General features: G+C 38.3%; 2 protein-coding genes across 3 annotated transcripts; one reads left to right on the forward strand and one right to left on the reverse strand.

Annotated features, from left to right (window-relative positions):
* Positions 1–4,089: 4,089 nt before the first annotated feature.
* On the reverse strand, positions 4,090–4,971 carry LOC108136832. Of its 2 annotated transcripts, none has more exons than XM_017258250.2 (3): positions 4,798–4,971; positions 4,516–4,736; positions 4,090–4,460 (listed from the first exon to the last, which is right to left on the reverse strand). In XM_017258250.2, exons 1-3 carry the CDS (start codon positions 4,840–4,842, stop codon positions 4,265–4,267), a joined length of 462 nt encoding a protein of 153 aa, XP_017113739.1. In that variant the 5' UTR covers positions 4,843–4,971; the 3' UTR covers positions 4,090–4,264. The 2 variants fall into 2 exon arrangements, with proteins under 2 accessions (XP_017113739.1, XP_017113738.1); XM_017258249.2 differs by having other exon boundaries at positions 4,090–4,466; positions 4,798–4,970.
* A 1,019-nt stretch (positions 4,972–5,990) lies between these two features.
* On the forward strand, positions 5,991–8,566 carry LOC108136676 (RNA polymerase-associated protein LEO1). The gene is made up of 3 exons (XM_017257999.2): positions 5,991–6,215; positions 6,278–6,314; positions 6,371–8,566. The coding sequence occupies exons 1-3, from the start codon at positions 6,173–6,175 to the stop codon at positions 8,532–8,534; spliced, it is 2,244 nt and encodes a 747-aa protein (XP_017113488.2). The 5' UTR covers positions 5,991–6,172; the 3' UTR covers positions 8,535–8,566.
* Positions 8,567–24,323: the final 15,757 nt, after the last annotated feature.

Raw genomic sequence — 24,323 nt, forward strand, 5'->3', positions numbered from 1 at the left:
ATTTCACAAATCCTTTAAAAATATAAAATTGAAGTGCCAAGATAATGTATTCAAGGATTATGTGTAATCTAAAACCAAATTTAAATCAGCAGTTTATTTTAGCTTATTAAGTTTTCCCTAGTGCACCCGGTGTGTATATTTTATTCATTCAATATTGAACTTTTCATAACTTAATTAAGTAACAACCAAACTGGAATTGCCTTCATATATGTATTAGTTGGCGTTGCTGGGACCCGGGCTAAACTTTGCTGAGTCTGTGAGGTCTAATGTCTTTGCTTTGGCAATTTGGCTAAGGGCGTTTTGCTGTTTTGTTGTCCTGGGCTGCGATCCTTTCTATTTCCTAACTGCTGTTGCTTTTGCTGTTCTCGGTAATGTTTGTTTTCATTAACATTATTGTTGCTATTGTTGTTCGGCCAGCAATAACAACAACAACAAACATTGACGCAACTACCCTTCAATGCATTTTGTGCAATAGCTACAACAACATCGCCAGCAACAACAATAAGAATGGAAACAACTCCAAAGCCCCCAAAGGTATAATTTCAATTTCAACACTTTACAAACACGCCACAGTTGCGTCATTAACTGGGAAGTTTGCATGCGCGTCTCGTCTAGAATTTTCAGACTGTACACTGAACTGATTAACTGCAGCTGATGTGCATTATAAGTAAATATAATTTGTTTGTTATCTAGCTTTGCCATGCAAACGATTTTTCTTATTTGTAAAATCATTTAATATATATAAAACCATTTGGAAAAAGTAAGTTATTCAGGTTTTCTTTACAAAAAATTTAAAAGAATGTTAACAAAATTGTTCAAAATACAAAAAAAAACACAACAACTTGCATTTAAAGAGGGAATTGAGAAGTTAAAAAGCGGTGCTCTAATTAATAAAAATTAATATTGCTCTAAAAGTTCTTTACACATTAAAATATTTATTTTTGTGTTTTCGGTTTTATGTTTTACCTTTGAAATTAGTTGGGTGTTTTCCAAAAATAAAAAATGAATTCGTTGAGTGTATTTGTGTGTTCATGTCTGTATTGCTGCGTCGTACTAAGTGCGCTGGGTGACGGAAATGGCCGAAAGCAACAACGGCGGCAACACCGTCGGAGATGAGTTCAACGCAGCGTCAGGTGCAGCGGCAACTGCAGCAACAGCAACTGCAGCAGCAACAGCAACAACTAGTATCAGAGGCAATAGCAGCAAGAACAACAAGATAAGAGTTTTTTTCCCGTAGTTGCAGTTGTTTCACAAAACTTTATTGTAGCATGTTTGTTGCTTTGCACCATATCCGTTGTTGGTGTTGCTGTCGCCACTGTTGTCGCGACTGGTGGTGCAATGCTTCAAGCCATACATAAAATCATTTGTGCCACCCCGCCCTCGAGCATTGACTAATGCTGACACCCCGGCAACATGAAAACCCAGCACCAACATCGTCAGCAACGTGCCGAACATTACGACTGTTGTGGACCATTAAGTTGACGTTTTTCCGTTGCATTTGCTATTGACATTCGTCCCTATGCCATCGAGATGTTTTTCCGACTGTCTGTCGAGGGCGTTGATAGCCATCTAACTGGGCGAGCATCCACCAAGCAAAGTGGAAAAAGGCCACAGTTCCGCTTATCTACGTCCACCTTCAAGGTGGGTGGGCGGTAAAGTGGAGACGGGCAAAAGACCTCAGTGCACATAAAATCGATTTCTGTGTTGGCCTCGGGGTGCAGGAGGAAAATCAATTTCATTCCCAATGGAATAATCTAATTTTTATTACCGCCGCATAGCAATTCGTCACTTGCTTATTTCTTTACATACACAACCACAGATAAGGTTAAAAACATAGCAGTGGCTTATAAATGATCTTTCCCAAAAAAAGAATAATATTAAGAAAACTTGTTTATAAACAGACAGCAACATCAAACAAAATAATATAATTTCAATATAAAAGCCAATTTACAATTTGATAGGCAAATTTCTGAAGCTTTTTCAAGCAATAAATAAAGAATATATCCGATTAAAATACGTTTACATTTAGTTAATACCTTGTACATAAGAAATTGCACCTGCTTTTGAAATGCTGTTTTTTGTGTGTTACTTTTGTTGAAAACTTTTAAACTAGGAAAGCGTTTTCATTTTTCGATTGCCGGTGCTATTGTTTTAACCACATCTGTGCACACATAACTTTTATCTTGTATTCCACCATTTCTCATCTACTAAATGCTGCCGGATGCACAAGCTGCAAAAACACCGGCAAACAGGATTGCACATTTCTTTTATGCAGTAATCATTTGCGGCACTTTATTGAATTCCGAGCGGTAGTGGCAACCGAAAGCAGCCCGCACAACAAGCTCCGCCTATTTCCGCCCTCCACCGGCAGGTGTTGGCTTTCCGTACCTGCTCCCAACATCCCTGGATGGCCTTTGCTTGGCATTTTTCCGCTTCGATTTTTATTTGTTATTCCTTTCCTGCTTTGGCTTCTTGCTTTTGCTTCGTGCTGTTTGCTTTGCTTTGCCCGGCCAAAAAATTGCAGGAAAACGTTGCATACTTAAAGACGAAAGTCAACCACAAGGTGAATTCCACCATCGACATCCGACATCTTGAAGGAGCTAGTGTGCCCAAGTTGGCTTTTTTTCAGAAACTAGACAATATAAAAATTTGTCGAGCTTTTTTTAAAGTTTGTTTGATTGTAAAAATAGACGTAATTATGATGTATGCATTTAAGTTTATTAGAAATTTGCAGCAATTATGGGGACCGTCCCAAAATGTTACCTGCTGAAAATGTTAAAAAGCTGTTTTAAGTTTGTCAAGTACAATAGCGTTTTTTTTGTCTAAGTTTTGATTGAATTCGAGGGAACTGCTTATGTAAAGCTAAAACACGAATTATTGGTGTGACTCACAGGCAATAAACTGTCTCTTCTTTATTCACATATATTTGAAAATTCCAGATAGTTGAATTTATATGGAACAGCTGACGAACAGCTGACAGAATCCTGTCTATGGAAAAATTCGAAAATATATGTTTCGCTTATAAAAATTGCATTATTATTTTCTTATTATAAAACAGTGAGGTTCACAATTGATATAATTTAAGATCTTGCGTTATGTTTACTTTGTTTTAATATCATTTCGCTGGATGCATTTTTTTCGAGCTAAAAATATGACAGCACTTCGTGTGTTAACACTCAGGGAGCGGTAATCTTGGGCAATCTTAATGCGGATATATTAAACTTATTTTTACAGCATTTCTTTCGGCGATGAGCCGCCTCCCCAATCTGGATTCTTTATTTTCATATACTGTGTATTACTTGTGCCCGCGTCCTGGTGCCTTCCACATCCTGCCGGTTCCTCAGATTTGGAAAGCGCGATAAACTTAATGCTTGGCAGCCCCTCCCACCGGGCGCTTTTCAGCACTGGCAGACAGACAGTAAGTGGTGCAGCGGGTGGTTGTGTGTGGGTGGTTGGATTGCCAAGTGTATGTATTTTGCAACTTGAAGCGCTTGCCACTTCCGCTGGTGGTCTATAAGAAAACACTTCGCTTTGGGGATACATCTTTTCGGATGATTTCCATTTATTTATTATTTTTTTTTATTTTCGGATTTTTCTCAGTTATTTTAGTTTTACTGCTCGGAATTTTATTGCACAAATTTTAATATTTATTTTTGCTGTTGGTTTATTTTGCACTATGCCTGGAAGGCTAAGCCAGTGTGTGAGTTGAAGTGTGTTTGTGTTGGCTTTACCCCCACATCAACAGAGTTCCAAAAGCGGGATGCCTTGTTTGCTGTCTGCTCGCGTTTAGTTAACGTTTTTCTATGGCAGCTCCATTTTAATGTTTAACAAACTTGAATGGCGCAGTTGAGAGCTCCAAACAAACAGAAAGAAAATACAAACGATTCCAGCTCTATTTCACTTTTGCTCACTCTTTGTTTTTCCCTTGTTTTGTCCGAAAACTTTTGTGGAAATTATTTTAAACTGTTACGTGGTTTTTTCTGCACTATTTTCCTTTTTCTGCTTGTGCTATTCTCAAATTTAGCAGAAAATACCTGTTTTTTTTATTGGATCCAATGGGAACTTTTGCCACTCGGAATTAAATAATAATTTGAAGACATACTTGCTTATGTTTTATTCTTAGTTTAGGGATTCACCGCCGAGTTGTAATACAAAATAATCTTTTCTTTACAGATATGCACATTGTGTTTGAACTGTTCCTCTATGAAAACTAATAAACTAGCGAAGGGGAACGCTTAACTGGATTTAGCCTTATATTAGTGTTTTAAAGCCAGGGAAATCTGGGCCCAGGTGGAAGTGGATACATATAATTCATATGCTGGTACTGTTCAGAATGGTATTGCTTTTCACGCTGATCTTGAATAACTGGCCGGGCATGTCTCACATGAATTGCGGGCTTAAAGTTTATGAAACTTGACAAATGGCTATAATGATCACCAAAGCCACCATTTGATGCGGGCCTGATCCTTCGAATATTTAATAAGATAAAAGAAACACTTATATTTGAATACATACTGTTCTCCATATCGAGGATTAAATTTAAGATTTCTCTCATCAACTGGTGGTGGACTCCCATTAAGCCGGAACGGGTTGACCTCCATCATACTCGGTGGCGGATGAGCTGGTGTGGAGTGCACGTTAATAGGACGATCATATGGAGGACTAACGGTCAAAGCCATTATCATATGGCTAAAATTATCATTTCCGTAAAGTTTTACAAACTGCTCAACGCTTTCCTGGCAAATTAAATAAAACTCGTTTAAATTAAAAGGCAACTCTTTATTAGTGTAATCTTACATCCGGACAAAAAATTCCGGGAAGCCGCACGCCGCTGTATGCCATATTTTAGTTTAAAATTTAATTTGAAAATAAAAACTTTGTTAATTTTGAAATTATAAAAGCAGAAATTTAGAGTGGAACTGATTTGTTGTCATGGAGACGGATGATTTTGAGTTTATAAAATTGAATTCATTTTTGACGCAATTCACTTGGCTAAAATAGATTTTAAAATGTTTATAAAGTTGTATTTGCACACGGTACACCCAAAAAAATACGCCATACTTTTAAATGAAATAAATTTTTCGTTCGCATTTTAAAGTTGTACTACGATCAATTAAATAAATTTAATTCTCTCATATATATTACCTTTATTAAATTAAAACCATTCTGGTGACCTTTGGGTGCTTCGGGCCAAGCAAAGCGTTAAGCAGTTGACAGGCAATTATTGCACCCATATATGGCCATCAACTACTCGGCACATTCGTTTCATTCTCCGTTTATTAATTTACGCTGAAAATCCTTATTACGGCTGCCACGGTAACCTCATTACAGGCGACTTATTGTAAATAATTATTTGCGGCTTACAAGCATTTTTTGTGCCCTTAGCGTATGCGGAATTTATGAATAAATCATTTGATCCGCATTCGCCAGCGGCTGTCCTGCTTTCGAGTTGATGACCTCTTCGCCGGATAATATCCAATATGCGTTTCCGTGGAGCCGCCGATTCGCAGGGCAGGTGCTTGCTGTTGAGTTTTAATTAATCGAGAACTCATAAAAATATTAAAATGGAAAAACGCACAGAGCTTATGCCCATATGGAAAAGGGCCGGGTCATATCGTCAAGAGTCGATGACGAGTGGGAAATGGCGATGCATGTATTATTGCCCTGGCATGTAAAATGAGCATGAGTGGCATGAGCGGTCCAAAGGCACAAAGGTCCTTGCTGTCTACAAAATATTAAATGAATAAGGGATTTTATTTTTTGTTTTTTTAATTAGAGGAAATTATGGCATATGGCATGGCTCGAATTCTTCATTCTAGAAAAAACCATCATTGAATTATGAGTATTTTCATAATTTATCCAGAGTTGAGTAATTAATATCCTGTTTTTAACTAAATTAAAATAAAAGCCTTTTACGATAACTATTCTGTCTGTTTATATAAATAACACATTTTTTGTTTATCTGTTTTTAATGTTAGATACCAACACATAAAAGTAATTTTAAACACCTAACGTCTTTAACAACACTTATTGATAAAATTAAAGGTGACAACTCTACCTATTATCGATTGTGTCTGCTGTCATTAGGAAATACACATTCTTTTCTGAAAAAGTTTCAGTGGACGTAGTTCTTTTTTTACTATTTTACCGCATATAAGTGGAAAGCTTTCTTATGGTTGATCCAGATGCACAGCGTTATCGCTTAAGTCTGCGTGGTTCGTATAAATAAAAAGTGATGTTGTCAGCGAGTTACTTTTACCTCTTTTTTTTGTGTTAGGCTTAAATGAGGAAAATTCGAGAATCTTCGATAATGGGTGAGTTGTGGCTATGGCAATTTGCAGGCTTTAGGTAAGCCCAATTAATTTTCTAGGTGCCCAAGGAAAGAGTCGTCCCCCAGCGGTGATGAACTAGGCAACCCAACTGACCGTAAACTGCATAAGAGCCGTTCCCGTACCCGGCGACCAACGTCAAATGGGGCTGTGGGGAACACAGGTCAAAAGCCCCTTATAGAGCGGTCGGAGGGGGCACGCTCCTCCACCTCTTCGGGTTCCGGTTCCGGTTCTGGCTCCAGCTCATACTTCAGATCTGGCTCCAGCTCAAGGTCCAGTTCTGGCTCCAGTTCTGACTCCAGATCTGGCTCCAGCTCAAGCCCCAGCTTTAGGCCCGAGGTGAGATCCTCCCAACACTCTCCAAAAGATGTTGAGCACTCTGCAAGCTTGATCGTTAAAACGGAACCAAATGATGAACGCGTGGATGGGGACGAAATATTGCCCTCAAAACAAGCTGATTCAGTCTCGATGTCCTCTTCTAGTGACTCTATAACAATCTTATCCGACAGGGGAAACATTTCACCAATAGAAGTCGTGGGTAGCTCAGAGGAAGAACTGGAAGGAATCGATAAAAATCGTGTCTTAAGCGACAGATCTGGGCCTTGCTACAAATCAAGTGGCAGTGTATATTCATCACGCTCCTTGAAAGACTCCCCAATATCGAACTTCAAGGACAAGTCATTTCCTGATAGCCACGGCATAAAAGAAGAACCGAAAGGAGATTATAATGACAAGATTATAATGCCCACAGTGTTTCCTCCGATTCCCAGTTCAAGTGGGAGTGTTCCCTCATCACTATCCATGAAACCTACCGAAATATCGAACTCCAAGGACCAGTCATTTCCTGATAGTCAAAGCTTAGAAGAAGAACCCAAAGGAGATAATAATGACAAGGAAAAAATACCAATTTCTCCAGTTTCTAGTTCAAATGGCAATGTATTATCGTTGCCCTCCAGGACATTGCCAGACATTCCAAGTCCATGCTCAGAAGATGAACCGACCGAATTTAAAGGCAAGATGGAATTACTGCAAGACCTATCAGATTCTTCCGACTGTCTTCATATAAATTCCGATCAGCAGTCAAGTGAAACAATAAATTTGGAAAGACTTCGCAATGAATCGTCTGAGATGGAGATTTCCTTTAGCAGCGAGGAAGAAACTGGCCAACCCAAAGAAAATTTGGAAAGACTTCGCAATGAATCGCCTGAGATGGAGATCTCCTTTAGCAGCGAGGAAGAAACTGGCCAACCCAAAGAAAATTCAATTGATGATAAGTACCGGAAAATCTTTGGAGACAAGTTGACGGGCAAATTCAAGATGTCCGTGCCAGCTGATAGTAGTGGACTTCTTGGAGGTCCGTCTCACTTCTTAAAGGTACCTCATTTCATACCACTGGAATCCGCAGCCTACAAAACTCAGCTATTTGAGAACCGCATGACGTCAGAAGATCTGAAGGACGAGCAGTCTCGCGAGGACTTCATTAACCGGCTCAAGACAACAATGAGATGGCGGGAGAACCAATACAAGGTGATGGAGTCGAATTCGAGGCTGGTTCGCTGGTCCGACGGCAGCGAGACCTTCCATGTGGGCGCCGAGGTCTTCGACGTGTTGCACCATCCGGTGACCGATCACCTAAGCCATTTGTATGTGCGCCAGGAGACCTGCTACCAAGGCCAGGGATTGATCAAGGACAAGATGACGCTGCGCCCCAAACTGGACTCAAAATTCGGACAGAGTCACGTTCAAGGCATGCGCAATCGCGCGATGAATAAGCCGCAAACAGGCTGTGTCAAGGTGGTAATGGACATGGGCGTTGATCCCGTCCAGGATCGTGAGCAGCGCGTCAAGGAGGAGCTGGCCCAACTGCGAAAAGAGGAGCGAGAGAAGTGTCGCGAGATGACTCGCAATAGGCCACGTGGTCGGGAGTTTGGTGCCAAAGCTAAGAACACCCAAGGCATACACACCAACCGCAATACGGCCACAAAGCCAGCGGATCTCGATGAGCAGGATAGTGATGGGGATGGAGATGTAGATGACTCAAACAAAGAGGATTCAAGTGAGGATGAGGCCGACGGGGAAATGTCCGATGAACCCAGATGGAGCACTTCCAAGGCCAAGGAATCGGATTCCGACGAGGGTCCCAAGATCAGATGTGTTAAGCGCAAAACGAAGCAGTTGTTCTATTCCGACTCTGACTCCGATTAGTTATCCGCTGTACTCGAAAGCGTAATAAATAAATGCATTATGCATTGATAATTAATTAACAATTTTCCGAACCACCCCGTTGGGCGAACAGCCATTACCGTAATTAGTGGGCGTGGCACCAGTAGCACATATTAGTAGCCGGCTCGGCCATTGCTTAAGGTCACAATGGGGTCGTGATTGCAGCGAGGAGCACTCTAAACCGAGTGCCATTGTCCGACTGCCAAACTGGCCGGCATTCCAACGCCCAAAGCAATTAGTGGGTAGGTGCACTAGAGTGTTGCCTGGTGTTTTTGGGAAATTGGGCTGCTGGGTGGCTATTGTGTGGGTGGTTCTGCAAGTGGGTGGTTTGTGCCCAACTGCGGTTGTTAGCGCAGTCGGGCTCTGCTCTCTTATTACAACCTTATGGTTCTCAAGACCTAAATGCAGTCTGTACCAGACCAATTCAAAAGCTAGTAGCGTATTGAAATTAACAGTTAAGTTTAAGCTAAATAACAAATTGTTTTTAATAAACTTCTGGTATTTTTGCCTGTTTTTGCGTACCATGGTACTTTAAATTGCGTGGTAATATTGCCATTGATGCCTGACTTTTTAAGTTAATACCAGTCTGAGCGGCTTTTGATCTTAAATCTATTTTAATTAATAATAAGCTCGACACAATTGATTATAGTGAGCATTCAACCATTAATTGAATGGATGGTGTTACTTGTATTTGCTCACTTAACCGGTGGAATTTGATCAGAAGCTTCTGGAGCTTAAGAGCTTCCTTGCCAAGGGGAGCACAGTGTTTCATGCTTCGAAGGCATATAAGGTCATTACAATGCTCTTACTTTGCTGTTGCCCTTGCCGGAGCAGTGCATTCGAATGTAACTGAGATACACCTTAAAATGCTATGGGCCATAAACTAAACTGTCACGGATTTTCGGGTCGGGTGGAGAATCGAGCAACCACACGACACGCCTGTAGGCCAAATATCTTGCACACATATTTGTCGACAAGTTGGCAAACTGTGCGGGCTAAAGGTGGCAAGTGGGCGGTGGCATGTCAGCCTTTGTGCTAATGCAATTTAGTGCCTCCTGCAGCAAATGAACCTTGATTATGTGTTTATTAGACACCAATTTTCGCCTACTGCAATGTTGCGATGTGGCCTCTTCTCCGGCGGCTGCTTTTCATTTAAGCTGGCTGGCGTGTTTAAATTGCACGCCATTGTCATAAGCATCAGCTTGTCGGCTTACCTGCATTTACGCAGGTGCATTTTTATTTTCTAAAAAGCAATAATTTCGATAGGGCTGATTAAAGAATAGAAACTTGAGAAGTGCACCTATGTGCTCTATCGATTTTTTTCGAGACATGAGGTTAAGTGTCCGATTTTATTGAACTGCAATGGCTTAACACATTTTCAATGGTATTCAAAATGAACATAAATTGATGGCAATGATTTAGTGAACTAAGGGAATAATACGCCATTGAATAAAACACATTGCATTTAAATATCCTTGACTTGTAGTAAAAATTATATTAGATGGCGTAAGGAACGTTATACAACTAGTTAATTGAAAAACGTTTAAATGTATAGTAAAACATTTAGTCTTGGTAAACAAAATAATAACTACCACATTAAAAATAATAACCTCAATAATGGTTAAGCTTTAAGTATTATAATCTAATAAAATTATAAGCAACAAACTTTTTACGATCGACCCATGTCCATATCAAATTTCTAACTATGTCTGATGAACCAGGAGGACCACTAACAACCGTTAACTAGATTCACTCATTAACCCGAAAGTCTTGGCTTTATAGCCATTTACATATGCAGGAAGGTAATACTTGTTGGCCAAAGCAAACACAATTACACTAACGCACTCAAATTTATTTACAGGACATAAAGTAGACACTCGTTTTCGCACACACACTCAAGGACATGCCGTTGAACAACCGTATCCTGTTAGTTTACATACCTCAAAGGCATTAATTATTTATGAAGAGACAGGCTGAAATAGAAGACACTGCGAGGGAGAAAGAGTCGAAGATAGGCCGACGAGAGCGAGATAGGAATGTAATAAAATTACAGGCAAGTGCTGTAAACACGAAAGGTTTTGAAATTCAAGCAAGTGAAAGCGGTATTAAGTTTGCTGGCCGTGACAACTGGCAAGCTGGCTAACTAGCCAACAGTAATTAAAGGCTATAATAAAGCTAACGTTTCTCGAGAAAACAGATGGAGGAACAAGGAGACTGTAGGCACATGTCAGTTGTCAACGCAGCAATTTGACAGGACCCGCACAGAAATGGCCGGATATATCCATTCCCACAAAGACAAGGATGGTGGAACTACAAAAACGAAGCCAAATGTTATAGAACAGTGCGAGACAGAAATATTAATAACATTGTATTTCAGACATATAATGCAAATATAAAAAAAAGCAAGGAGTAAAAGAAATTATAAAATTAATGAAACTTAGCCAATTCTTAATATAAAAATAATAATGTTGTTTTATTGGTTTTTGAAAGCAACATTACGAGCTTTTAAAATAGCAATTAAATTGTTTAAGTATTAAAGGAATCATCGTTTTCAATACAAACTAAATAAAGGTGTTCAGATACAATTAAACAAAAAAAAAAAAAGTACACTTATATTTTTATATACAATCCTAACAGTATATTTACCATTTATTTTAATTTATTAAGAAAAACAAGAATAATATAAATAATAAGGTTAAGTTTTATTGAATGTTAATAAAATTGGAGTTTAAATGCTTGCGAAATTAAATTAAATTAAAAAAAATATATATTTTATTTTGAAGAATCTTCAATAATATTTTCCTAATTCAGGGCTTAGATTTTATGTCTTGTGGCTTGCATTATAAAATTAGTGACATACTCCAACGTGGCAAATAGAGAGCGGATGGGAAGGGCGTAGGCTCTTTGATCCCCTGGGCGACTTCAAACCATTTCAGGGCCACTGTCCCTTGCTGTTTATGACAGTTGCTGAAAATTCACAGTCTCCCATTAACCACAGCCAATTATGCTAAAAAGTCTTAATGCGTATCTGCTCTTGTATTAAGCTAATATTTGCCTAAATCAATGAACGCTTAGGCAGCGGAACTATTCCATTCAATGTTATTATATTTTACAGGCGAGATGGTTTTAATGGCATTACCATGCAAATGTTTGCACACAGCAAAGAGTCTTTAAACCGAATGTGTATGTGTTTTAGGGTCATTAGTTGAATATGCATTAATGTTCATAAATAACTCTACAATTAATGTGAAACAGGCGGACTAGCCACCTCATAAACCCTCGAACACAAACACCCGCAATGCATTTAAGCGGTTTTCGTTGATCACATTTGTCATTAAAGCCGCATTCATTGAATAAATAATTTACATAAACATGCATAACTGTAAATTGTAAATCTGCTTGATTTGACTAATTGTTGAAATTGATAGCAATCATTGATAGATTTGCAGTTTGTTTTTAAGAAGAATTAAATAGTTCTAATGTTTTGGGTTGCATATATTAATAAAATATACAAAATTGAGAAACGTTTTTTATATATTTTAATGCTTACTCATTATTTGTTTAAAAATGTTCTGTGTAAATGTTTTCGAAGAGAAAAACATACTTTTTGAAAATGGAACAATATGAAATGCAGTCGATTTAAGAAATATTTATGAAAAAATAAATGTAATGTTTTTTTTCATAATAAGATTAATAAAAAAGTGCAACACATCTTTTGCATATATAATACAGTATTATAATACAGTATTATAATACTGTATTATAATACTGTATTATAATACTGTATTATAATACTGTATTATAATACTGTATTATAATACTGTATTATAATACTGTATTATAATAAGGTATTACCTGTCAACACCTGACAGCAAAATTGATATGGAAATGAGGTGATTAAGCTATTCAATAGATATCTGCGTCTTTTCTAGCTGGTGAGATCTTTGTCCTTCAAGAAGAAAATTAGATTTGGACGAGGACGAGAGTTATTTCTCATTCTCCTTTTGTTAAGCTGCTAAGTCATAAAAACCATATTTTATGCGGTTTTGTTTGGTACCTAAGCTTAAATGTGCTTTATTCCGAACTTTTCGAAAATATATGTTTCGGATTGCGACCTCACCTAGAGCCATTAGAACTTAGGTGAATAATTGGTCCCCTATATTCTAGAATTCGAAAGGTAAAGAAAAATATAGCACTTTTTAGGGAAATTTCTTTTGTAGGCGCATCGATTCAGGACTTTTTAAATGTTCAGCTATTTGTAAACCTTTTTAAAATGCTGGTTTACATAATGGTTTTGTCTTACAAAATGATAGATGATATAGATTTTAAAATATTTTGGTTATGGTTAAACTTCGCCAAAATTATGATAGAAATCCTCATTCTGTGTTTTGTTATTCAATACCCCATTAGTCAGTTTAGATATTTTCGGGAATTAAGTTTTGAAATAGTTTTAACTAACAAGTTTTACAATCTAAATAAAACGGTGAGTTGATTTTTTTTGTATTTATTTATACGATAAGTTATACTTTATTTTAGGTGGAACTAAAACTAAGAAAAAAATTTAAAAACAGCTATTTTTGTTTTAATTTTTTTCCGATTGTTCCTATGGGAGCTATATGATATATTCGTCCGATTTTGATGAAATTTAAACCGTAATTCTGAAATAATAAACCATTATTATATGTCGAAGAACTAAAAAAAAATGAAAAACAGAAAAGTTATAATTTTTTTTAAATTTATTTTTCCGATTGTTCCTATGGGAGCTATATGCTATATTTGTCCGAACCGGCTCGTTCCGACTTATATACTACCTGCAATAGAAAGACAGCTTTTGGGAAAGTTTCATGCAGATAGCTTTAAAACTGAAAGACTAGTTTGCGTAGAAACGGACGGACAGACGGACGGACAGACGGACATGGCTAGATCGACTCTGCTAGTGATGCTGATCAAGAATATATATACTTTATAAGGTAGGAAATGTCTCCTGCACTGCGTTGCAAGCTTCTGACTGAAATTATAATACCTTCTGCAAGGGTATAAAAAACATCGATTTTAATACTTTAAATCAATCATTTCGCTGGTGAATTCTTCTAAGCTGACACCTGCGATGTTTCCATGGATTGGTTTTTGAAGTACTCATCCGCACCTATAACTTGGTTGGTTTTTATAGCGCAAAACAGAATTCAGTTTGGTAATATTTAGGCTTGTTTCCTGTAGTTCATTTAAATATTTTATTATAATCTTGCAAAATTATAGTTCAAAATCTATTGTTATTTTAAGTGCATTGAGTCGTGTAAGACTACAAATTCTTTTTCGTTTTTGTATTGATAAATTAATGAATGAATTTAAAATTGTGAAATACTCTTTTTTTAAAAAGCGTTTATACTTAAACGCCGACACAACCATTTGTATTTAAGTTGTACTGTAGTAAACTTTATTACAATACGCAATTGAGTTTATTAAATATTTCTTTATTGCAAATTTAACGCAACGCTGTAACGCACAGAATCAGATTTTTTTTGTATACTCTGAAGTCACTTAATAAACTGCAATTATACGCACCATATGCCCGAGAGTCCAGCTGTCGGGGGGCTCATTGCTCATTTTAATGGCTGTGGAAATAACCTTTCGCCACGTGGTTTGCCCAGAAGTTGGACCTTCGGGCCAGTCACATCAATATATAATTTTTCATAATTAACGACGGTATGTTTGTTATCCTTAACATTTTCCTCGCTTAAATAATCTCCGAGCTCGCTTTGGGTTTATTAGGGATCATAAGATGTTTCATTTTCATTTCAGGAAACGTTCTTTAATGGCGTTAAATGAGAGAATATCTCAGGTATTTAAAACAGAGTATTTAGCCCAAGCTTACCTTCATTTTCATGCTCAATATGCTTTGATTTATTAAATTTAATTTTGATCCCTCTTTGGCTTTGCTCAATTTACATACGTATTTTAAATATATTAAGCCAATTAGGGCTGACACGCACACGGAAAACTACAAAACTGACCGTTGTCCTTGCTGCACAGATTAATTTAGACGAAGCTGCCTTTGTGTTTCATTAAACAGATTTGGTGTTATTTACTTAAACACTTAAAATAAATGTGCAAATATTTCTATCAGCTGCAGAGTTTAATTGAAATTCCTTCGCCTTGTCCTGGTCAGCCGGTTTTCCTTGAGGTGACAATTTAAGCACGCTCAATGCCATCGGATAATTACGTTGATTGTGGCATCTCCTCGGTCGTTTCTTCCGTCTCGTTCTCATCCTTGCTTCCATCCATCAATCGCAGGACCTGTCTTCCTGGCCATTCTGCAAGCTGGTCTTCTGAGTAGCAATAGCAACAAAGGCACATCATGTTGAGATGTTGCCGTTGCTGTCCTTATCCCTGGTCCTGCGTCCTGCCTCCTGGGTTCTGCGTTCTGTGTCCTAAATCCTTGTGCTCCTGCTCGTCCTCCGCTGTTCTTGTTGCACTTTGCTCTGACATTTTGAGTTTATGGCATATTTGCATTATGACTCTGCTGCCTGGCCTGGCCTTTCTGCTCCTCGTCCTCGTCCTCCTGACTCCTGCCTCCTGCTTGCTACGTGTGTGTGTCCTTTTCATGGTGCACTTGAGCAACGACGTTGGCTTTGTCGTTGAGGTTGCCATGAATGCATGGGCCAGGACTCTGAACCCGACTCCTGCTGACGCTGCTGTTAACAAGGCAAATAACAACGCACGCTTGCATAAAAATTATGCAAGCCTTAACAAACTAAAACTATTTTGACCCCAACCAGCTCCTCTAATTGGTCAATTTGGCTGCCCTCTCCTGGCTACCTTCCATTGACGACCTAAAATGGGAAATTTTTGAGGATTTTTTATTTAAGCTCAATCTTTGGCCCTCCACAGCCCATTAATGGCTTGCAGCTGTCAGTTGCATTCCGAGTTGCATCCTTACTAGTGGTAAGCTGAATGCGAGTAAGCTTGCAAGGCACTTGCGAAAGGCATCTATCAAGCATTAGAGTCCGGTTATCGCCAAAATCTACTTTAGTTCAATCCAGACACGTTATGGAGTTAATACCACTGAAAAAAAATCCAAATGAAATCAACAACCCAATTTCATTAACCAATCTGGTATAATTTTAGAATTGACACTACATTTAGGAGTTAATTTACTTCCAAGTAATTCGATCTAATAATATGAAAACTATTACTAATATATTTCAAAAAACCCTAGAACAACGTTTAAATGCTTTTTTTTACAACATTTTTGTATTTTTGTGAGAGATAAAATTCTCTCTAATAATTATTAAATGTCGTAATTTATTTTAAAGATGTGTAATGTATATAATGTATATAATGTATAACAATGGCATAAGCCTTTAATTATAGAAAATTAAAATCCTTGCTTTTTAAATATCATTTCAAAGTTTTTCAGTCGAGAAATTTATTTTTATTTAACGAAGAATGCAGTAAAAATACTCCTAAATACTTACAAAAACCTATTATTTTATTAAATTGTTATTGTTTTTTGTAAATTTTTTTGTTTGTGCACAAGAAATGCTTTGCTTTTGCCTTTTTACATAACCAAAAACTTATGTCAAGCTTAGTTTCAACATATTTCATAAGCCTTTTAGTCATGACTAAACTGCAGTTTTAGTCGTTTTTTATCCCTTTTTAATACAAGTACTTATGTGTTGTAACTAAATGTGTTGATATAATTTTTAATTGGAAGCTCGCAGATTTGCATCTAAATAAGAACAACATACAGACGCGATGCACAAACTCATAAGGTTGTTTATGGTTCTTTTCGTGTATTTGTTCGCTTAAGAAACGTGTCTGTTAACCAAGAAATCATGAAAAGAAGAAATAACTTTAACGAAGCCGTCACAATGATGATGATGATAGGGATGAGAAGGATGTGGCACAGACACACGGGTAACTTGGGGTAAAACTAAGTTGAGCAAAGCACAGGCCCAACAATGTCTACACTAAACCAGAATGTGTAGCAATTTGCTAAACAAGAAAATAATTGACTTGCCACATTGTGAGGCATGCTGGCCGCACACAAACACACACCCTGGACCAATGTGAAGCGTTCTTAAAGAGAGCGCAAATTGAATTTCACCGAAGGACAAACGGCGCGCCTAAGTATGCAACACTTTTTTTCAGCCCTCCACTTGAGCGGCTAATGGCGTAGAAAACCGGGTCGTCGCGTGAAAAGCGCATGGCATAACAATTTATGCCCTCAAATGAAGCCCGTGATGGCTGCCAGTCATTGTTGCTTTTGCTGTTGCTGTTGCTACTGCTTTTATTGCTGTTGATGCTGATAAGTGGAACTTGAGCGTCAACAATGCATGATGCGGACTGGCCCTCGTCAGGGACCCATTTTCCCGTCAGCCCCCACATCATTGCTCCCACTGCAGGCAGCCGGCGATAAGATAAATTAATTCAAGTAGCTTGCCAGACTCTAAGCCCATTCAAACGCCGGCTGGCCATGCCAACGAAATTAGCTTCATTTTTCGACCCCCCGCCAATCAAAGGGCATGCATAATGACTTGACCTGCGGCTTATGAAATAGGAAAAACGGCTACAGCATGCGGGTGTCCAATGATGGGGACCCGGAGCCATGTCAACAGGCCCGAGACACGCGTCGCCAATTGCCGTCCCGTGATTTAGCATCCAAAAATTGTGGCCTTAGGCCATGCTCAAAAACTCAGCCGGTGCTTGTCAAACAACGCAAATTGAATGCGCGTGGTGGGTTTTCGTTTTCATCTCGTATCCGAAATATGACACAGAACCACGAGTTCCAAATTGCAAGCGAGTTTTTTTTGCAAAAGCTTAACAAATATTTCTGTTTTCCTTCATAGAAAATAAAAGGCAAATGTATTGTATTTATTATCTCTTTTGTTTTCAATGTCCTATTTTTTCAATTAAAATATGTTGATTACTATTGAGATTAATTAGAAGTAAGGAAAACTAATTTTAATGTTATTTTTATTATGCTTATGTGGTCTAAAAATTGCTTTTATTTAAATTAAATAAAACAATTTATAGAGAAAAGCTCAAAATTTATTTCAGGTAAGTATTTTATTTATTACTTTATTTTGAAAAAGCTGTTGAGCTGAAATATATGGCTCACACAAAATAACAAGAGATAATCCAGTGACATCATCTTTTTATATATTTTTCCAGCAACACCTGGTAAAACTTTAGTTAAAATCATAAACAAAGTCCTGGTCATCTTGGCATATCACACTATCACACTGAAATCAAGTCTGTTTTCCTTTTATTAACAGATGACTGAACTTGCTGATCATCAACATCGTTGAAGTCAGTCAACTCATATGCATCCACTTCCGTAATTTCTAATCAAATGTTAAATGAATAACTAAGATGTTAGGTTGATTTTGATGCCGTCTAGACGGAAATTGCGCCCGATGGAGATAGAGCGCATTTTTCATTTTTTTCCCAAAACGCTTGCTCTTTAGAGTTGACCTGTCTGAATACCTATGAAAATTTCGGACCAGTATCCAGGTTGGGGAATCCTGTTGGTAAACAGACTCGAAAGCTTAACTGAACTAGAATTAGGCTCAGTCAAGTAAGTAAGGCATTCGAAAAGGGTTGGTCATGCCGGATGTCAAAAGATTGCATATGCATTTATGATTTTCTCCTGTATATGCAACTGCCTTGTGTCCAAATCGAAACTAAATTTAGGAAAAATGAGGAATATTCAGAGTGAGCCAAGACAGCTAAAAAGTCTGACTTTTCCGATTTGCCGGTTAGTTTTCCCAGTCGGCCCCGGCTGTTCCACTCTCTATTTTTCCATTTCCCCACCCTACCAGGCAATTCATGCAAAATTGAGGAAGAGCCAAGCCCGACAGGACGTCAGAGACCAGAGGCCCGGAGCCTGCTGACGGATGCAGGAATAGCCCCCAAAAAAGAGCCCAATCCGAGGCTACAAAATAAAAACATGAATCGAGTGGCTCAATACTTAACCCATTTTCCGAAAAAATTAAATACCCAACAATCGAAGTTGAACGTTTGAAGAGAAAGGCCCCTATAGAGTTGGGTCATTGAACGAGCTGCTAGATGTTTGCCCTGTTTAATAATTGAATGCACTTATGGCGCAGCATTCAGAGTGTCTGGAAATTTAATTAAAAAGTATAATCGAAATGTTAACAGCCAGTTGTGAGGAGGGGCCAGAAGCTGAGCGGAAAAAAGGAAACCATAAAATTATATTTTAAGCACTCTCCAAGCAGCAATGCCGGATTCGCTCTTGGCTTGCCTGTCCAAATCGCTCGGATGCTAATGTCTGCGGGCAGCAGGCAACGGCGATCTCGTTTTCAGAGCTGTGCATCCTCGTTTCTGGTCCGGAATCACTTGGCCCGGCCCACTCGAAGACTTCTGCCCTTTGCACATGGCCTGCATAATGAATGGGAATGTGTCTAAGAGCCTTTTCGCCCGGCAAACTCAATGCGGTTGTTTTTGCAGTTTAATTTTCCTTTTCAGCTGCGTTTTGCACTGCTTGCTTTGGCCCTCGCCATGTTGATTACAATGCGAAATAAAAACGCTATTTGTGGGCATATTGTGGGCGAGCATTATTCGGAAGCATCATGAAAGCCACTTTCGTGATAGGAAGTATAGAAGCGAATATTTTTGTTTGTAAAGGGAACTCCATTGAGTAGTATTTAAGGGCAAAACCAGTAACCAGCTTAAGGCAACTGCACTGGAGAGTGGACTAGGGGCAAAAACTCGGAAATATCTTAGAATTTAAATTGCTTTTCATCAATACTGTAATACCAAAAAAGGTATTAAATTTAAAATCCTCAAATTTTAAAAATATTCAAATTTCTTTTGTGGAAAAGCTAAATTGTGTTGAATATTTCTCAAAGTGGAATTGTTTATTTGTCATGCAGTAATTGCTGGAATTACGTAGCTATTATGCCTTCGCCGCATAAGCCCATATCGGCTTTAGCAATGCACGTCAAATTATGCAAATTTTGCAGATTACGAACATTGAATGCTGGAATTTACCGAGCTTTTGAACTTTAAGGGACCGCTGGTTAAAGTGAAAGATATCGTGTAAATTTGCCTTAATTATGGCTTCAAGTCACCCATCTGCATGTCAAGTAATAGATGAATATCTCTATCCAAGTTCACTTCCGCTCGGTTATCAGTAACAGATTTGGGCAGTGAATTTTTGGGCAAATGAGTTGAGTGTTTTTTGCTATTGTATTCTTTGGTCGATTTTTTATACTTTGCTTATCGGAATAATAAACGCTGGCAGCTGAAGGCCAAGTTCGCTGTGTGTGCGGCTGTGTCAAGGGCATCCGACTTCGCCTCTGGTCACATCCCTCGACTGACCCAACTAATTTTATGCCCATTTGCAGAGCACCGCCCTGCGGCAGAAGCCCTTTACAATTTCGGGGCAAAAAGAAAAACCGAAATGTGTTAACTTTATCTAAATTGTTAAAACATTTACCAAATGACCTCACGTAGCTGTGCGAGTGTGTTGTGCTATCGCTCGATCGTCCTGTGGCCTTTTGCATGTCGCATGTCGTCCTTCCTGAAACGTGACTCCTTCTCTGCCGAAACCCCTGTTATTTTTCGTCCCTGGCGAAGTTCATTTAGATGTTCTCCTACAGACCTCCGTCATTTCCTCTCCTGTCTACGCTTTATTGGCCGGCCAACATGTTCTTTATGGCGTTTTGAAGCACGATGCATGGCAACCCTTTAACTTATTCCTGGCTTTCGGGCTCCTTTGACGGAAGCCTTATTATGCTTATTTCGGAACAGGCTCACGTACTTTGCGTATTAAGCATACGCCTTGTGTGACGTTTCCTGTCACTCACTTAAAATATTACAAAAATGCTTCAATCAAAAATTAAAGCTGGATCCGAGAGGACAAGTAGATTAAAACATGGTAGAAAGGAAAAGTCACAAAGCCCATAATCACAATAAATGTAAAAAAGGGAGCTTAGAATTTTGTTTAAGGCTCTCAAAAGTCAGCTCTTCATACTCATATGGGTGGGCCGGATAGGTAACTTTTCGATTTGTAAATATTTCACATGAAAGAATTAATTTTAAAAATCTTTGGCTCGCCAACTATGCTACAGTTTTAAAACAAATTTCAAAAACGAACGAAAGTAGCATTTTGTGGGATTAAAAAGATGAAAAAGTGAAGGTCTGACAAACATTTCCATTTCACCACTTTTGGAATTCGACAAATGTATCTGCCCAACCATTTTTATCATTGCCAACCTTTGCATATTTTCGAGCGCAGCAGGCCATATTCATTGACATCTCCAACACACATGCTACAAATGAGGGCCTCAAAGTATGCTAAACAACAGTCCCAAAAGTTGGCAGGAGGGGCTTAGACAAATTTATTTTTTTCCCCTAACCTCAGGGAAATTATGCTTTGAAAAGTGACAAGTTGATTTAATGGAAGGAGGCAGAAATTGTCTTTTGCTTCACACAACTAAAAAACAGAGCTTAAATTGTTTAAATTTCATTCGTGGTTGTCTTCCATCATGTAAATGCAAATGCCACTATAGATGTGGGTGCTGGTGTGTGTGTGCTTAATGCTGCTTCTTGTGCGGAGCATTTACAAAATGTTTTTGGCCTGCGCCCGAAAGTATGTTATAAAAATATTTTATGACATGTAAAAAGCATCAATAAAAAGGTTTCGGGTTGGTTTATTTTCCACCCACCCATCGACCCCCATTATTTTCTTTTTTCCGACTCTGTTTATCGCCGAGCTCATTGTTGTTGTTACCGCGCTTTATCCTTTTGGCCAGGCTCTGGGGCTATATATCATGTGTGCCCGGCCATTTCTGGCTTTTGGCTCTCGGTTTTTCGGCCGTTTTACGGAAAATTACATTTAAGTATGTGTTAGAATTGACGCCGTAACAGGTTGTAAATAAAGGGAAATAAATAAATACATTCGACTTCATTTGCGATGCATATTACAGTTATCATTCAAAGGTCAAAAGAGTTAAAATTTAGCGGAAAAGAGCTATCAATTAAATCGTCTTAGCTTGTCTGGCAGTTGAGACATTTGCTTTACACTAATTGTAATTTATCCCTGCCAGCACACTGAAAAAAAATAAAGTAAGTGCATTGAAAACGTTCACTGGTACTGGACTGGACCAATAAAAAATCTCGTTAAAAGTTTTCGAAAATAAATTTTATCCACTCGAACGCACAGCTAATATGATAAAATGGAGAGCGGTCCCGGGACGCAAAAAGTATTTTGTTAAGCCGCTTACGACACGCCCCCTTAGCTGATGTCACAAACGGGCATTTGTGACAATTTCCCGCCCTCTTCTTATTTTATCGGGGCGCAATAACTTTTCCATGTGCATTTCGAACTTTTGTTTTCGTTTTGCTAATTGCCAGGGCAAAGCCGCAAGCGGCATAAAAACTTTTCCCCCTTTTTGCCAGTTACTCTCTCTCTTTTTTTTTTGCCTTGTTTGCCAGTAACTGTAAAGTAGAAATTAATTTCACTGTAAATGCACATAATCAAGTGTGTGCATAGATGTGGAGGATGGGGAATCCGAAGACTTCTGGAGGGCACACAAAAAAATGATTAAGCGCCTGCTCTTGAGGCAATCAGCAAGACGAGTGCAGAAACCGTAGACCAACTCCATCAACGCCATGCAAAAACTTTGCCAACGAGCAACCTAAAGAAAGAGACGTATAGTGCCAGTGAAAAAGAGACAGAGTAGCAGACGCACAAAAAGATGAAGCACTTGGGAGCAGACATTCCGCGACCGAACTCCGATCTTAATGAAAAGGCAATCTCATCTCCTCGTCTGCTCAGCGTGCTGTAGACGTTCGAAAAACCACCAACGGATGCTGAACTGAGTGCAGAACAGAGTGCAGCTCGGAAACCGAGATGGAGGATGTTAGATGGAAGGGCTTAATTGAAAAAAAATTATGCAGACTGCGAAATTAATGTGAATTACTTGATACCCGAGTAAGATTTGTTCAAACCGCACAAAAGCAAAGCCCCTGAGTGCAGTTCCATGAGAGTGCGTGCTTTGGTTGATATCAAGCATACGACGCGTATGCAGACTCATGAATAATCAAGCGATTATACTTTATGTGGAGACAGTTTCATAAATCGGAACTGGTGCTTTATTACGCGCATATCAAGTCTGAAAAATGGGCGGTAATGTTAGACTTAAGTAAAAAACTTATTAATCCTTTATACATTTAATATTACTTGTTTCAGCACCGCATTTTTAAAGCTCGACAAAAAAAATGAACTTCAAAATATTTTTTCTAATACTATTTTGAGATACAATGATACAATTTCATATCTTAATTTGATAAATAAATCTAGGCTTTTAAAATCTCTGGTATAATTTTTTTTAAAACCTCATCTCAGGCTTAGCCAATAAACTGTAAGTGAAAATATCTTCGCGAGCAATAAAAAACAACAGCTGCAACTATAACAAGCTCTTCATCATGGTCAACAACTTGACTCCAGTAGGAAACAAGCCAAACAGAATGCAGTAAAGTGGAGATGAGATTAAGAACCTGACACTAGCTGTTCATAATCTATGCTAATTTTCCTATGGCCAAGAAATGGTCGGACTGCTTTCATTTCTTTATGCACCACACAAAAAAGACGGTGGAAAAAGAAGTGGCATACAAATTAATGAAGTTGAGGCAGCAACAACCATGAGAAAAGTGATTGTATGCTGATCGAAAACTAAATACCACTCACCACCAACGGATAAAAATATAAGAAAATATTTTATTTTCAAGTCAATAATCTAATAATTTGGAACGTTAGCTATTGAAATGTTTGATAATATACGGTTGTGGCCATTAAACAACGGTTCTAAATATATTTAACTTATTATTTGTCTACGCATTTCTATCATATTGAAAGTTTCTAGAGATTTACCTGGCATTCTGCATTCTGAAACTATAGCATACACTTATTCCGTTCTAATACCCGGTATACAACCAACACCAGATGAGACAGTTTGCAGGACTTTAGTCCCTTGCCAAGCATTGCTGGCTAAGAGAGAAACTCTTAATCGTGATCATATTACGCGCGTTAATTACGAAATACAGCCAAAGCAAGAGAAAAACGAGGAAGTAAGCGAAATACTGAAGGTTGGTGGGATTCCGCTCTGGTTTATGGCTAAAGCGGCTAAATTAAGATGCTGGACGCCAGCGACGAGGGGTAAGTTGTGAGGAATATTTTGCCGGCGCCAAGGGATGGTAAGAAAAATTAAGAAAATAGACGGCGCATAGATAAGCAAGTGCAATCTAGCACATTTTGCGGGCTGTTCATTTATCCATTGTTGTTGCCGGTGTTCCGGTTGTTGCTGTACAAGTTTTATGACCCGCTGAGCAACATTTTTGCCACTGGCCATTTTTCATTAGAACAATGCAATGGAGCTGCAACGATATTACATGCACAGCGATGGCAAGATGGTAAGGGCAACAAGAAAAAAACACACCAACTACGAGTAACTTTAATCAAAGAAGAGAAATCCAAGGAAAATGAAAGGAAAGGAGCAGAAAAATTCAGATTGAATATCAATGATCAATGAACCATCTATTTCTTACAAGTCGTGGTTGGTTTTTAGGCTGGCAAAACAATTTTTAGTTGGACTTGATAATTTTTATAACATAGAAAGTAAAAAAACGTATCCGTTTTCTATTTCAAGGCTACCTATTTTAAAATTATTATCTTAAACCTACTATTTAGTTAGACTTAATTTTAGATGGACAATTGCCCGAAAAGAGGAGTAGGCAACTGAT

This window comes from Drosophila elegans, unplaced genomic scaffold (assembly GCF_018152505.1).
Source record: "Drosophila elegans isolate 14027-0461.03 unplaced genomic scaffold, ASM1815250v1 contig_476, whole genome shotgun sequence".
Taxonomy (NCBI): Eukaryota; Metazoa; Arthropoda; class Insecta; order Diptera; family Drosophilidae; genus Drosophila; species Drosophila elegans.